This window comes from Lolium rigidum, chromosome 1 (assembly GCF_022539505.1).
Source record: "Lolium rigidum isolate FL_2022 chromosome 1, APGP_CSIRO_Lrig_0.1, whole genome shotgun sequence".
NCBI classification, from domain to species: Eukaryota; Viridiplantae; Streptophyta; class Magnoliopsida; order Poales; family Poaceae; genus Lolium; species Lolium rigidum.
Genome location: NC_061508.1, coordinates 151,504,611 through 151,521,698, shown reverse-complemented (window position 1 = coordinate 151,521,698; position 17,088 = coordinate 151,504,611). Strand labels below are relative to the sequence as shown.

The 17,088-nt window shown below is 50.0% G+C and overlaps 1 protein-coding gene across 1 annotated transcript; it reads right to left on the bottom strand.

Annotated features, from left to right (window-relative positions):
- Positions 1 to 1,020: 1,020 nt before the first annotated feature.
- On the bottom strand, positions 1,021 to 4,202 carry LOC124682584 (nucleobase-ascorbate transporter 6-like). Its single transcript, XM_047217240.1, has 14 exons — positions 4,091 to 4,202; positions 3,788 to 3,885; positions 3,462 to 3,638; positions 3,269 to 3,369; positions 3,073 to 3,148; positions 2,918 to 2,977; positions 2,649 to 2,833; positions 2,475 to 2,571; positions 2,285 to 2,371; positions 2,142 to 2,200; positions 1,913 to 2,004; positions 1,597 to 1,674; positions 1,349 to 1,509; positions 1,021 to 1,239 (listed from the first exon to the last, which is right to left on the bottom strand). Exons 1-14 carry the CDS (start codon positions 4,200 to 4,202, stop codon positions 1,021 to 1,023), a joined length of 1,602 nt encoding a protein of 533 aa, XP_047073196.1.
- Positions 4,203 to 17,088: the final 12,886 nt, after the last annotated feature.

Sequence of the window (17,088 nt, the reverse complement as noted above, 5' to 3'; positions counted from 1 at the left end):
TCGCCTCCGTCTTGAGTTGGAGGAGCTGCTCCGCGGCAGCGACTTCCCCCTTCTGTTGCTCGAGCGCCCTGCGCCGGTCGCCCCGCTTCTTGCTCTCCACCGCCCTCTGCTCCGCGGTGAGCTCGGGCTTCGCCTTCTTCGTCGCCGGCCCGGGCTCCACGACCACCGGAGCGTCCAGTTGAGGAGCCGCCGCCACGGGAGGAGCGGCAACGGCCGCGAGCTGTGCCTCGTCTCCGATGGTGGCGGTGACAGTCGCTTCGTCGGCCATCTCTAGGTTTTGGAAGTGGAGTGGAGTGTTGGTGTTTTGGGAGACAGACAGGCGGGCCAGGGGCGGACAAGGGGAGGACGCGAGCGACCAGCCTTCGGCGTCCGCGGCCACGCAAACTCGTCCCAGATTTGGGCCGGGTTTGGGTCGTCCCGGACGCCGCGGCCATCGTTTTGGGGATGGGTCCGCACGCTGGGCTGCGTTTTTGTCCGGTTGAACCCATCCGAACGCGCGGGCGCGGGATGGGTCTCCCGTTGGAGATGCCCTTACATTGCATCGCCCCCATGGTAACTTTTTCTGACTTCCTGTTTACAATACTACTTTCTCTATCTCAAAATTACTTGTTGCAGATTTGTCTAGATATCGTTTTAGTGTATATAAATACATGCGAATCTATACAAATTTGCGGCATCTAATTTAGAACAGAGGGAGTATTGGTGATTATCAGCAAAAGATCACGCAAAGGTACATACTGTTTTTGTCATTGTGATGCTGCAGAAAAGGTGAGAGCTACGCGGCACAGATGATTCGAGTCCAGCAAACAAAGCCCGAGTCTGTTACAAGAAAAACCTGACAGAGAATGTTGCAAACAGTCAGCAGTCCCATACACCCGTGCTGACCCAAAACGCAACAATGCATGTCAAGCCTCCAGCTAGTCGAACGCACCCCTCGATTTACAGAAACATCGTGCCAACTTCGAGACTAGCCGTGAAAATGTCACGCTAGCACAAACCTTCCCCATTCTGCAGAGACCATCACACGGATGGGAAGAACTTGTTGAGATTGAAGGGCAGGGAGTAGAACTCCTCGCTCCTGGTGTCCGTCTTGAAGCTCCTGAACTTGTCCCACCAGTGGTACCCCCGGTCCCTCCTCACCGCGCTGTCGCGCCTGTGCATTGTGTTGTCCAGGAAGTAGGCCACCAGCACCGCCACGAACGGCTTGGACGAGAACGGCACATTTACCATGTCGTTGAACTGTCAGAAGAACAATGAGACAATCACTATCAGCATCTACGAGCAGGTGATTTAGATGCAGTTTCTCTTAAGGTTAACGAGACTGCATGAGGTGTTTCTTTTCGCGTACCCATCGAGCGCCAGTGTGCACCGGGCCGTAACCTGCGACCGACGTGTACTCGTTGAAGTACTGGGGAACTGATAGGCCCATGAAGATGGAGAACCCCACGATGAACTTGGTCCTGAAGCTGTTGAGGTTGCAGAACTGGAGGAAGCTCAGACCGCATGCACCTGCAAGTATGAACATTGAGAAATTGGAGGCTGCAATGCAAAGAAAACGATGGACCTTGTTGAGAGATGATAGCTATCTAGACTTACCAACATATGCAAAGAAAATGCAGTAAAGGGCAGCAAATATTGGCAGTGGAATTGACGCAAATATGGCTCCAAATTTCCCTGGTTTAGCCAAAACAAAATGAATTAGAATAACATAGCATAACTGCAAAAGGGAAAAAAACTATGCTGCACAGCACCTGAACTATGTGCTACAGATGTCAAGTTACAATCACAACATCAGAATCTAGCTAATATGCTATTTTGCTAGACTGCTTATCAGCGTGTCATCCATTCACTGTATGCAAATGTAGACAGAAAACCCTATATACAGGATGTTAGAAATAACATGGAACATTACCAAGAACAGAGAAGAAAATCATGAAGCCAGCAGATATCTGCACTACTCTCCGGCTGCCAACATGTGTCAGAGCTAGTAAACCAGCATTTTCACTGCAAAAATCAAAATATGAATACTTGAAAAGCAAACAGACAAAATAGTATACCAAGCAATTGAGGACTTGGTACTGAAAGAAGGAACAAAACCATCAAGAACTGCTTGTTTCACTAGATGGTAACACATCACTTACACTGACACTGCAGTCCCATTGGCTGTCCCAAAAAATGCACCCAGTAATGTACCGATACCCTGCAGATCATCAGGAATGGACCATCAAAACCTATTGCTAAAAGAAACAATGGTTTTAGGTGTATAATGGTCAGACTTTTTCACCTGCCAACCAATGCCCCGACCAAGAATTGAGGGAGGTATCATAGTTGCGCTAGCATATCTTGACACGGCAATGAACGTCCCAGTTGACTGAAGAGTAGCAGATTTGTCATTAGATTGTTAATTATAGCTGACTATTAGCAGGGTAACATCACAGTATTTTTAACTCTTAGGTAAAGTGGTCTACACAAACCTCAACAAGAGCAACAAATGATGCCATCATCATTGCAAAACATTCACCAGCATCAAATGTGGGAGCGCCCCATTGGAAAGGGTATGGGACTGATATCCTGCGACAATGTTGTAAGAACTTCTTTTAGTGAAACTTATCACCATAAGGGTCTAGAAAAAAAGCGATGTTCCTCACCAGGAAGCTCCACCGATAAGTCCGGAGCGGTCAACACGACAATGGACTTGTGTCTTCATTGGGGCTTTGTTGTATGCACCACTAACAGTGAGAATGTATGCATACAGCCACACAATAGCGATGGTGAAAATCACAGAAAATTGGTTGAACACAGGTTTTGCAACATGTATAACATGAGGTAAATACTGCATCAAAGACAGTTAAATTTAGTACATGGCCATAAGAAAAATCAGCTATAGCTGTAAAGCATAATGAAATGATGCATGTACCTGAGAAAATATGAGTAGTAGAATGATTTCTGGAAGCCCAATTTCGACACATTTCGCAACCTGTACGCACATAGGTCACCCAGTTAGGTGGGTAACCTAAAAGATGTACAGAATGATGCAACAACCCAATATGAAATGAGTGAGCTATGGCTTACCCCTGGAAAACCAAGCTCATATAGCCCAAATCCAGCAAGAGCTATCAGAGGAGCAGCAGACAATGGACTTAGCAATCTGTAAAAGTTATGAGGAATAGTCAGGCCCCAAGCTGAAATGATACCACCTGCAAACCAAAACACTAGAGTAGTAGTAGAATATGTACAAGTCCAAGCAGAGGAGCATGATGATGCCCACCTAACTACATTGCGCCAGAGGCCACTGAAACCAAGTATGATCTGAATCGTGGATGCAATGATGAAAGCGCCTTGTGTCCCTCGCATGGTCCGCAAGAATTTCTGCACAGACAGCAGTGACAGAAATCTTGTAAATTTCACAAGAATATCACATATATAGAAGCTACGGAAACAACAAACCTATTTTGAATCACCTGATGAGGATCTGTTTCATTGCTGTAACGGCTGGCCAAGATGATAGAAATTGTGGGTGCAACAACGGTGTAGGATCCACCCATGACAGCGGGGAGACGCGTCCCGAAGAATGACTGGCACAGGGTGTTGATGCCGGCGACGAACAGCAGCGTCTGAATCACCCGAGCCTTCTCACCCTACAATTGAGCGCAGCAGCAGTTGAGAAGTCTGATGGGGAACTAGTAAATCTTGCGAAATTTTCAAGATGAGTTGTCGAGTGCAGCATGTCAGCCAAGTGAAGGACACCAAGGTAGGTGAGTTGTGTTTGAGGTGATGAGGGGCTCACATTTCCTCCTCCCATCTGGGGAACAAGAGCGCTGGGTATAAGGACAGATGTGCCCAGCATGACGATGAAGTGCTGGAACCCAAGTATAATGGCCTCAGCTGCGCACAAAACAAATCAATTTCTTCAGTTAATCAGGCGATATCCACCAGCACAAGGTGATTAGGAATCAGAATCGACCAAAGATTAAGACCCACAACGACAGCTGAAACATCAACATCCACAGGGGAGATCTGCACGGCGAGAACATAAATGCGGAAGTACGAGGAACAAAATCCAGACATTGATGGGTAGAAAGAGACGTACGCCAGGGTGGTGGGCTGGTGATGCAGTAGGAGACGCTGGGTAGCTGGTCCTTGACCGGGTGCGGGTGCATCTCCTCCTGCTTCGGCGGCGGCGCCGCCCCTCCTCCGGCCATCCTGCCTGCTTTGCTTTTTCTCCTCCTCCAAAGAAGCCAAACTATTTCACCTAACCTTACCGAGCCACTTCACTCCACTTCGCAGGGGAGGGAGAGGAAGAATGCAAGAACTAGCGGTCAAGAAGCAGAGTGCACCGGCACAGAGCCACGGAGCAACGATTGATTCTTTGCGTGCAGAGAGGACCTGACGAAGAAAGAAAGCAACAAGCGCTAGGAGAAAAGGCGCAAGGGGGGCAAAGAGAAAAGAAATATGCCGCGTTGCTCCTCTTTTGCTCGCTCACTGGAGTGGTCCGGGTGGAGAGTGGAGCAGCACTCGCCCGCCGCTAGGCTCTACCTAGCTCGCAGGGAATCTACAGCCCACAGAGAGAGAGATTGCTCTGCTTTACTTCCACCCCTTTTCCTCCTCTCTTTTATCGCTTACCGCTTTCTAGCAGCCATGGGATCGGAGAGAGCTCGGCTTTGCGTCCACACTTCCCAGGAAAATGTGCTCTGCTCTTCCCAATGAGAACTTTTTGTTACTATCAAAACGCAAAGTTTTACTGCTTTGGTTGCTGCGGTGCTTTTCAGCGCTAATGTAGGAACGGGGGTAGGCGCGTGCGTGGACTATAGAGACCTGTGCTGCTTTCCTTCAATCCTAGTGGTACCATGGGAAGAAATGGAGGTTGTGCTTGATCAGGCTCAGCTCGCTAGCTGCACGTACGTCTTGGCGGTCTCATCTAGGAATTGATTGTGCATACACGCAAACGTACTGAGGGAATTGATGCCACGGGTAAGGAAGAATGTGGAAATTCAGTTTCGGCGTCGAAGGCAGTTACGACGAGTGAAGAAATTCTGCTACATATACCTATGGAATGTCTTAACGTATTGAGTATATTCTGCTCCACCCTTTCACATATGCAATGCCCATCGAAATTTTAGTCTCAATTTAAAACGCACCTTGTGATCACATTGAGCAAGGCTGTAGTCATTCGAATTTACTGAAATAATATGAGTTGTGTTTTTCTAGATCAAAGGCTTGACGGCATGGCTTTAAAATAAAGCTGTAAATTTGAGCCATATTTCAAAAATTTATACCATTGGAAAAAAAACTTTCAGAAAAATTTACAGTGGTATTATTCTCGTGGACATGGCTCATATTGTGTTAGTCAATTTTGATCAAAGCTAGACTCAAATTTGGGGAGAGGCTTACATGTTTGAAAGGATTTATCTCTAGTTTTTTTCTTTATGACAATTTTATTATATACTTTATGTCTTGTCACGGTTCTTTATTATGTACTCCCTCCGTCCCAAAATGTAAGGCGTCTAAGGATTAGTCAAAAGTCAAACTTTACCAACTTAAACTAAATGTTTAGGAAAAAATGTTTACATCTACAATATCGAATGGACATATTAAGAAAATATACTTTATTGTGAATCTATTCATATTGATTCAGTATTGTAAATGTATATATTTTTGTGTATAAATTTGGTTAAATTTATAAAATATTAACTTTTGACTAATCCTTAAGCGTCTTTTTTGGGACGGAGGGAGTATTTTTTTGTCAAACTGGCAAGCTAGACGAGTGTGGATTTTGTACACGCAGGGATGGGTGAGGAAGTAATCTGTACCGTACAGAATATGAGGTTGCTTTGAGATCCGGAGAAAAGAAAAGGAGGAGAAATTCAGTTGCGTCATGCGTGCGCTGTCTTTTCCCGGCCTTTGCTCCACCCGACACGGAGATTCCTTCCCAGACCAGACCAGACAAAGGAGTGACTGCCGCGGTCACCACTACCCATCTTCCATCAAAATTCCTCACTTCAAAGTCCTCCGTCGCCGCCGCCGGCGCGCCTGCTCCGTCTCCCGTCCTCTCCGATTTGCGGCCCCTTAATCTGGCCGACGCGGCTGGTCCGCCGGCGTGGCTGCTCCGTCTCCCGTCCTCTCCGCCGGCGTGGCTGCTGGCGGTGCGACCACCGTGACACGAAGGGTGCTGTTCGAGGAGGCCCGCGGCGACCCGTCGAGAGTGGACTTCCACACCGTCGTCGTCGGCCGGCGTGAGTGGACTTCCACACCGTCGTCGTCGGAAGCGTGGCGACGCAGACGTGGAGCAGCTCCTCGTCGCAGGTGACAGACACCGTCGGCTCCAGTCCGTGGACACCATTGCTGCCGAAACTGCTGCTACGCTTCTTGAAGATGCGGTCGCCGAAGCCGCGAGCATCTTGAAGTGGATGCTCCCGCCACCACCACCGCCTCCGAGTGCTGTTGACGCTTCTCGAGGAAAGGTGCACGTCGTTGTCGGACTCGCGGCCGCCACCGGCATCATGTGTCCCATCTCCGCCACGAGCCAGCCTGCGTACGTATATACGCGCCGCTAAGGAGGCAAGCAGGCACGGGCGACGGCGCCGTGGCGGCAGCCGGCAGCTCGCCACATTGTAATGTTGATTCTTGGACTAGCGATTTGATCGAGGGCGATGCAGACATGCAGTGAACTGATGTTTTCTCTTCTACTAGAGCTCGTCCAGTCGCTTGCTCTTATTAGTTGTTTGTGAGAGGCCTAGGTGAGCAGCGCGTTGACGCAGAACGTCACGGGCACATCTTCAGCGTCTCCGCGTCCACGTTGTTTGCCAGCGCCAGCGAGAGCGAGCTCGTCCGGGGGATGGCATCGTCAGTCGTCACCGGCGCGCTCGTGCAGGTGGACGACCTGACCTCTCCCAGTGACCACGCCGGAGACCACGGCTGGAGTCGGTGAGCCGATGGGGAGCTCGTCATTCGGGGAAAGGGAGTCCAATGCACGACAGAGAGCTGCTCTCGATCTGGTTGCGGCGGAGCCGGACTGCGATAGCACCTACCGTCGACGCCATAGCAGAGGATGCGCATGTCGACGGGGCTCAGGCGGCGGGGCGAGCAGCCGGCGAGCTTGTGCGAGAGTGCCCGGCGGCGGCCGGGTAGAGAGCATGAGGCAGAGGGGCCGGCAGCAGCGAGCTTGAGGCGTGGCCGCCGACCACCACCACAAGCAGCTCGTCGCCGCCCCACCACCACCAGTTGCTCCGCTCCCTTCGTAGGAATGATTGGACCGAGTTGGACGTGCGTGATTGATGGCTTTAGGCTTGTTCTCGCGGGGCCTACCTGGAGATAGAAAATGTTTCTCCTGTCGCTCTTTTCTCCAAATCTTAAAGCACCACTAGCATATCTACGGTACAGATAGCACTCACACCCATCCTTGCGTGTACATATGTATTTCCGAAGCTAGACCCACATGTTAGGTTCACGTGTAATTTTTAGCATATTTCCTTGGGTTACCGACTAATTTCAAGATTTTTCAAATTGTCATCAGAAATCTTTGAAATAGTTTCAAGTTCTATGGAGGGTCGTATTATATAGCTTCCTATGGAAATAAGGTCAGTTTGAGGAAACAACAAAAATATGATACACAATGTCAATACTAAGGAGTAAAATATGCTGAAATTTCAAAGTAAAAAAAAAAAAACTAGACTTAAAAGCTGGAATGTAATCCAATTTTTTATTGTTAAATACATTAGCAGTTTTACAAGAAAACACACGGTATTTGAAGACATGTTGAGTTGAAATACCATGGCACCGGAAACCTTGGAGCACTGAAATGATGTTTGATTGAACATAAATTCATAATAATGATGAAACATGTAAGGAAAGATCGGCTCAAGCTTTTTCATTTTTTTTCAAACTATAAGGGCATAGCGTCCGTTTGCGTCCGCCGTGACCGGAAATGCGTCTGGGCCCTGCTCCAGCGGGGCGACGCAAAGTGATCGGACCGTCCGCGGCGACGCAAACGTGGCCCAAATATGCGCCAGGTTTGCGTCTCTGCGGTCACGCCGAGCGTCCTCCTTTTCCTACCTGGTCCGGCAAGTCAGGGACATCAAAATCGACCGCTTCGATTTGCTTCTTTTTCCCTTCTTGGCTGCCATAGTGCGACGCCACCACCACAACCCCAGCCGCCGTCGTCCCGCCGCAGCGCCGCAGTACTCGTCGTCCGGCTTGGTTGTTGCCACGCGGGAGAGCAGGATCGTACTCGGGATTGGCTCCGGCGCGTACCTGTCGGCTGTTTTGGGGCCAAACGTTGCCGGTTGCGCCGCCCTTCCGCGCCGCCCACGACCTGTTCGGTCAATTGCGCCGGTAGGTTCTTCTCCTGTTTTCGGCGTAATTGTGCGCGGCCATTGATCCACATTTCGTACCCACGCAGATGGACATGTGGCAGATGTTGCAGAAGTACCACAAGGAGGTCGTTGACTCCTCTTCCGACGATGAGTTCGATCAGTCGACGCAGACATTGGCAACTACTGCGGCCTTCATGATCCACGAGTTCACTTCAAATGAGGGGCCTGTCAAGGGACGCTCAAAAAACCTGCCGCGCAACAGAGTGCAGGGGCAGCTCCGGCTCCACAAGGACTACTTCCACCTCACCGATCCATTGTTCAAAGAAAAAATGTTCCGGCGCCGGTACAGGATGTCAAGGGAGCTGTTCTTGGTCATTCTCCGGGGCGTCAGAGACTACGATCCCTACTTCCAATGCAGGCCCGGTGCAATAGGTGCGCTAGGCTTCACCTCCATGCTCCGCCGCTATTCGCATGCTATCATATGGAATGGTTGTTGATATATTCGATGAGTATCTTTGAATGGGTGAGAGCACCTACCTTGAGTCCATGTACCGGTTTTGCCGGGCCGTGATTGCCGTGTTCGGACATTAGCCAACTGTTGAGGATACAAGGCGGTTGTTGTCTACCAACGAGTCTAGAGGATTCCCAGGAATGATTGGCAGCATAGATTGCATGCACTGGGAGTGGAAGAACTGTCCATTTGGATGGCAGGGTCAGTACAGCGGGCATGCGGAGGGACGGACTGTCATTCTTGAAAAGCTGTCATATCTCAAGATTTATGGATTTGGCATTCATTCTTTGGCATGGCCGGTTCCAACAATGACATCAATGTGTTGCACCGATCACCGGTTTTCAACCGGCTCATGCAAGGCAAAGCTCTCCGGGTGAGTTATGAGATCAATGGAAATGAATATGACAAGCCATATTATCTTGCTGATGGCATCTACCCTGACTGGGCCACACTGGTGAAGACTGTCCGTAATCCAAACTCCGAGAAGACGAGGAGGTTTGCCAAGATGCAAGAGGCTTGCAGGAAAGATGTGGAGCGCGGATTTGGTGTGCTCCAAGCTCGGTGGGCAATTGTCCGTCACCCGGCAAGAACATGGTCGCTGAAGACCATGCATGAGGTGAAGACATGCTGCGTGATCATGCACAACATGATCGTTGAGAACGAGCGTCTTGCGCCACTCCCTGGGCTTTATCTTGGGAGAACTATCTGCATATGAATGTAGAAATCACTGATGAGAACGTCTGCAAACGGCTGCAGACGGATCTGATTGAGCATCAGTGGGCATTGGCTGGCCATGAAGACCATGCCTAGAGGAATACCATCTTATTTTCATGTAAACTTTTTAGAATTTGGATGTAATAAGGACTATGACTTCGTTGAATCTCTTGCATCTTGTTGTTTTCAAACTTCATATTTCATGCCGACGCAGAAATACATCGGGCCGCTGGAGGCACCCTCAGACGCAAACGGACGCGCGGACAAAAACGATCTTTCTCGTGTCCGTCGCGCGACGCAAACGGACGCTCGCGGACACCAATTTATATCGCGCCGCTGGAGATGCCCTAATAGCGAGAGGCTGCGTAGGACATGATGACTACTACTAGGACATAAAAGTATAGTAGAAGTACAAATCTTGATATTGGCCGGGGAACAAAGGAATTTATTCTCTTGAGAGTGCCCACCGGTGGGACACTCCCGAGAGGCCCTCGCATAGTCACATGCACCGTAAAAGAAAACAGGCATAACCAGCAGCTAGTTCGTGTCAGTGGGATTTGGTGGCATCATTCGATACTAAAATAATTCAAGGAATAAACGGAGTACTCAGTGCTGTACGGCCAGTCAACAGGGGGTATGATTTGGCCAAAGAAATGAACAGAGTGTATGACTGTACTCGTTGCCAAGGACCTATCTGTATCTCTGCATCGATGTCTGGGTTTTAAACGTGCGAGGACAACTGTTCCTGCCGACTGACGTCCAGTCCAGCATGCATATGCCCAAACATGCCATCAATGGAATCAGACAAGAGTGAACGCAAACGACGAGCGTTTTTGCCTCATCGCTGCAGCAGTGGCCTGGAGTATCATTTAGTACATCGATAACAACCATGGCCGATAGAACAGGAGAGCCATTTAAGATTCTTCAAGAAAAGATCTAGATGTATGTCTAGATTGTGAAATACTTCAAATAAATATATGGAGAGACGAAGTAGGGTGTTTTGACTAGCATAAATTATGTAAAATTATACAATTCGAAAGGCGTATGCAAATAGAAAAGTTTGAAACGAGAAAATAATTAGAGCATCTCCAGTCGTGTCCCCCAAAGCGTCCCGCAAAGCAATTTAGGACGCGCCGGACCAAAAAACGGTTCCAGCCGCGTCCTCCAAAGTCGAATTTTGTCCGGCGCGCCCCGATACGGTGTCCGGCGCCCCGAGCCTGTCCCCGCCCCATAGGGGACGCACGCCGGACACAACGAAAAGCGAGGCGAACCGATGCGGGGCCGACGCGTCAGCGGCTCAGGGAAAATTCGTCTCCCACTCCCGCCAAATCCCGCCCCTCCCGCCACATCGCGCCTATCCCGCTGCGCATTTCTGGCCTCCCAACACATATCCCGCCGCCGATTCATTTCTCCTATCCCGCCGATTTGTTTCTCCCTCCCGCCATCCACCCGCCGCCGCTACCCTCTCCCTATTCCATGGCGCCGCCGACAGCCCCCAAATAGATAGCCAAGAAAGCGGTCAAGAAAAGATCTAGATGTATGTGTAGATTGTGAAATACTTCAAATAAATATATGGAGAGACGAACTAGGGTGTTTTGACTAGCATAAATTATGTAAAATTATACAATTCGAAAGGTGTATGCAAATAGAAAAGATTGAAACGAGAAAATTAACGTTCACTAGATAATTAGGTAGATGTTTAACTGAAACTAGGCAAGGTTTCAGTTCTTCGTTTAGTAGTTGTGTGTCCGGCGGATCTCCCGTGATCCGGTCGTCTTTCATGTTCGATTGTGTGGTTTTAGGTCAGTCTCTTCCGATCTACGGTTGTCATCATTAGCGATGGTTGCTGCTCTGGTGCGCTGGTCCTTTGGGGCCTTAGCACGACGATTTCCCGTCTGTCTACTACAACAAGCTCTACTACGACAAGTTTTGTCCGGCTCCGGTGATGGAGGGGCGAGGATGACGGCGCGCCTTCGGCTCGTGCTAGTGTCTGTAGTCGTCGCTAGGTGGTCCAATGACCTATTTGTAATTTTTATTACTTTTAGACATCTTTGTACTACTGTTGATGATTATTAATAGATCGGTGGAATTTTCGCAAAAAAAAAGAAATTACAAAAAAAAAAAGATACTATCATAAGGACTTCCATTTTCTTGCAATATAAAGGTTGGTTTGACATTAAGATAGATGGCCACAATTTGGAACAATCAATAGCTTCATGGAAATAGCACCCCACTTCGAGATGGCTCGGGTGGCCTCCTCAGGCAATTGTCGCTACTCGCTAGCACCCCTTCTCCCATTTGCTTGATTTGTGGATTGGTTCACGGTCATATAAGTTGTGGTAGGGTTTCAGGGACACTGTTGTGAGGCGTGTTTTATGTGAATTGACTACGTTTTCCCCTTTTTATAATTTGATTTGTTATGCATCAGTGATGGATTTGCTTTCCATGTTTTTATAATAAATACTATATAATCTCTGCATTAACCGATGCAAATGCCAGGGTCTATCCTCTTTTCAAAAGCAAACAAGATTAATCTTTCCTAGAAAGAAAAGACAGGGTGGACGAAAATGGTGTGGTGCCATGGCCTTGGACCTCCAAGTAGTGCAAAAAAGCTAGTATTTTTTAAACAAGGCAAAATGTATCATCACAAGTCAAAAGCTCTGCCTGAGTAAGGGCATAGGAAGATTCAATCTCAATTATATAGGTGCCCATGTTGTGATTTTCTCTATTGTTTAATATTAGGACATTTCACGTTTTAAAAAGTGGGAGGCCGTTACAGTTCAGAAAAATAATGCTGCATAGACAGTCGATGCAATGCCCCCGGGGGATCGGCCTCCTCCATCCCCCGCTTTCCTTGCTTGACGCGTGTCCCGCGCGCGTGGTGGAAAAAAGAGTAAACCGCACTGGCGGTCCTGATTCTTTTTCCGCACCTTCACTTTAGTCCCTATTCTTTGAAATTGAACATACAGGTCCTAATTCTATCGTGTGTTGCTCACGCGAGGTCCTAAACTGGTTTGACCCGCGTTGACCGATGCCACGTCCACAGTGGGACCCAGGAGGCGTACCAGTCACCCTCCATATTTGCAAATAAGCCCTCAAGATGTTGTTCACGTCACCGCGCAGACTCACCGGCCGGAGCACTTCGCCAGCGGAGCAGCATGCTCGCGGCTTGGGGACGGCGCCGCCCCAGCTCCACCCGCGTTGCATCCCCTGGCCCAACCGCACATCGCCCGCGGGTCCCCTTGCTTCAACCGCACGTTATCCCATGCTTCGGCCAAGTCGTCCAATCTGTTGTCGTGGTGTCATCTCGGTCCTTCCCAGGCTCTTCCAAATCGCCCAGCAGTACCGCCTCCATGTCCTCCCCCTTATGCTCGCGATGGAGGCCAACTGGAAGCCTCCCACACCATCCTCCCCCCCCCCCCCCCACCGCGCAACTCTCCTTCGCGCCATCCTCCTGGCCGTCCTCCACGGGGGCTCACTGTGAGCTTCCTCGCCCTCCAGCGGAGCAGGTGGTGCGGCACGGACAGGTCCCGTCTTCTCGCCGGGGGCACCGTTACCTCTCCGGAGTACGACGGCGGGATTAAGTACCCAGCGGTGGTGGTGGTGGGTCCACCGGCTCTGGCTTTGAAATAATTACAAAATAGTGGGCCTTTTGGCAAATTTGCTAGTCCAGCCGGTACATCTCGAGGGCTCCACTGTCTACGTGGTAGTGGTCAAACGCCACATAGACAGGTCAACACTGGCTAGACCAATTTAGGACCTCCGATGAATCACTTATAAAAGATTTAGGACCTAGACGTTCAATTTTAAAGAATAGGGACTAAAGTGAAGGGGCGAGAAAAGAATTGGGACCGCCAGTGCGGTTTACTCTGGAAAAAAACGCATAGATATGGGTCCCACCATTTATTCCTCATCTTCTTCTTATCCTCGCGCACGGGATCCTCAGGCAAACTGCAAGACCATGGCCGCCGGCCGCCGCTACTGCGCTTTGACGCGGCCTTCCACCGGCGAAGCTTGCCTCCGGTGGGTCCGCCACGGCGCTGCCCCTCCCCTACCTCCGACCTCACCGGCGCCACTCCTCCCTCGCACCGCCGACGACGCCGGTCGGCCACCGCGCACCGCGACCCATGGCGTCGCCGCCGCTCGCACCGCCGACGACGCCGGTCGGCCGCCGCGCTAGGAATCCTCGGGGGATGGCCGTTGAGGCGGGAAGCGGCAGCAAGGAGCGGCTCCGTCCAGGCGCCGTCGAGCTCGCCCCTCCCTCTCGCGCGAGGTCGTCGCGACCACTTTCGTCGCCTACGCGGATCTCCGGCTACTCCCGTCCACCGGGCTCGCGCTCTCAGGCCCCGAGCCTGCCTCAACATCGCCGACTCCGCCTGGCGGATGCTGCCTGTGGCTGCCGCCGGCTCCTTCGGCTTCGGCAGCGCGCGGGAGGTCAAGCCGCCGTCGCCCTCGCCATCGTCGCGTGGTGTCCTGATTTGGGACTTTGCTCCGCCAAGCTACATAGATATATACTTTTGCTATTTTTTTGCTACCTCAAAGTGCTACGAAGCCACGATGCTACAATAGTATATTTTTTTGCTACAATTATTAAAACTATTTTGCTACTTTTGGTACAAAATTATGCTACAATTTTCCGACGAGGTTGGGTTTGCTGTGATTTTCCGGCGGAGGGTGGATTTTTGCTACCATAGACATAGGGTGTTGCTACTAGCAGCTTGTGGCGTTGCTGTCCTTAAAGGACGGAGTTGCTACAACCTCGGACAGCGTTGCTGCCGGCTGCAGGCGATGTCTCCGTTGATGTTTTAGAGGAACTGCAACATATATGAATAAAAAAATTTGCTACAATTTATTTGCGGTTTTGCTACATCTGCGTAATATGTTTGCTACGTCTCCGGCGAGCCCAACTTTTTTATTTTTCTTTTCTGAACGAACCGTTTTTTGCTTCAGTCATTTGCTGCCGGGGGTGATTTTTTGCTGCCGGAGATGTGTTTTTGCTACATGCAAATCTAACCGTCAAAATGGTTGATCCGACGGCTGGGGACCCGGGGGCTGGGGAATCAGATCCCCCGGGGGACGCCCAGCAGTTTCCATATACTTACTAGTAACTAAAGACTAAGAGAACGTTATTTTTTCGATAAAGTGACTAAGAGAACACGACTGCATAGACAGTCAGAAACTTACTACTCCCTCCGTTCTTTTTTAATTGACTCGAATTTAGTACAAGTTTATACTAAATCCGAGTCAATTAAAAAGGAACGGAGGGAGTAGTAACTAAAGACTAAAGAAGATGCCCCGCCCTGCTATTTTGGATAATTATGACAGTCATGGCAGGCCTCTTAGGCCGCGTTTGGTTTGACTGGGATTGAACGGGATTGACATGGATTGGAGGGGATTAAATCTTATCTAAGTTAAAATTCTTCCTAATCCCCTTCAATACACGCCAATCCACTTGCAAAACGGATGAACCGAACAAGCCATTATTTTATCTTCTTCACAGAAGAAGAAAAAGGCTACTGATCAAGAGAAAGGCAAGAGGCATGCAAAACAAGAGGATAAAGATTTTTTGTTTCCTCTTTCACCAAAGAAAGCAAACCTTCTACGGGAAAAGCATGAAAGCAGACGAGGCCCAGAGAGCAAAGATTTCATCCTTGCAAGCCCAAGTTCACAGAGGAGATGAAAATCTATACAAGGATAAGTCCAAAGTTGGAAGGCTTGCAGCAAGGCTTTTTCACTCTCAACTAATACCTCCGTTTCAAATTAATGAACTCGGATTTGGCCAGATACGGGAGTACTTATTTAGGTAAATCCGAGATCTCAAGGTGGAGACACCACTAACATAACGGCAAACTCAATGAAGGTATTGAATTTCCTTGACTACAAGAGAAAATTCAACAGAATCAAGGAGGCAATCTATGAGCAACATAAGAGTTGCATTGTTTTCCTCAAGCCAAGCAATCCATAATGCCAAATATTAAGTTTCCTAAAGGCTATGTAAGAACTGAATATGTTGCGCTTCTTGTAAAAGCCAACCCCAAGCGCCATGGTGAAAAGCTTGACCTCATTCTTGCAAATCAAATGGTCATGAATGAGAGGATGGATTCCTTCCAACCAGCTCTCCAAGAAATGCAAAGTTGCTACGATTCCCTGGAAGATGGCACCTCTCGGTACAACTTGCTAAAGGAGGAACACATAAAGCTCAAAGAAGATACATTAGCTTGGTACTTAGAGCATCTCTAGCAGATACCCATATCGGCCTGGAAACGCTAGTTTGGGCCGATATGAGGTTTTCGGTCGTTTTTTGGTCCAGATCAGATCCCGTATTGGTGGTCTGGCTTGAAAAACGGATCTAGGTCGCAGCCCAAACCCGCGAAATGCCCCCAAATATGGCGGTTGGCTAGGCAGATGGGGGCCAAATCCCATCCGCTCCTCCGCCTCCCGCCGGCGAGCAATTGGCACGCGCGCGTAGATCCAGCCTCCCCTCCTCCCACCGGCGAGTACGGTGCCGGGCGCAGCTCCAACAGGCGCGGGGGCAGCTAGGTTGGCCGCGGCGGAAGCGGAACCGAGCGCGGCGACAGCTCGATCCAGGGCGGCGGGGACGGGCGCGCCGGCGAGAAGACGAAGGCAGACAAGATATGCTCTGAAGCGGCACGGATCTAGGGGTCCTACCTGTTCTGCAACTACAGCGTCGCAGTGCCACCCGCCTTCGCCAAGCGCGAGTCCGAGCGCTACCGCCGCCGCGGCTCCTTCCCTTCCGCGGTGTCGTCATTGTCGAGCTCCCGCCGGCCGCCGTCGACGGAGTTGGTGGTGAAGAGGGAGGAAGACGACGTGTCGGCGCCCGCGTTCAAGCCTGACGACGCGGAGCTCGAGCACCTCCTCCCAAAGCTCGGCGTGGAAGCAGGGCTCGCGCCCAGCGACTTCGTCGACGAGCGCCACCTCGACACCGTCGTCGGACTCGTCTCGCGCTCGAGCCAGCGCGACGCGGACAAGGCGAAGGAGTGGCGGCTGGTCGCGGATGAGCAGGGTAAGATCTTCATCGACCTCGGCAGCGACAGCGAGTGACGAGGCCGCCGACGCGTCGCCGCCACGGCATAGGGCTCCGGTGAGCATCCTGGAGCCAAATTTGGTACTAGGTTGCCGTGGCGACGATATTTAGCTCAAATTGTAGCTAATTCGAGTTGCTTTTGGTTGAATGTAGCCGAATTTAGCCTATATGTATGCATGAACTGTTGAAATGCAATGCAATTCTATCTTGCGCGCCAATTTTTTAAAATATGCAGTTTTGTTTACCATATCTGCTCTGCACGCACGTTTTTCAAACCCGAAAACTGCGGGTGTCCTGGATAGGTGGTTTTCGGGTTTGGGATATGTGCTAGAGATGCTCTTACAGTTCTAAAGTATACATCCTGAACATATTTCAGTCAAAGCAGAAGCAGTACGCCGTCGAACAACATCAGATTAGAAATATCAGTTATACATAATAAAATTTAAACTTTTAGCACAACCATGTTGTTAGCTTGTAAAACACTCATGCTGTCATGATGAGACCTG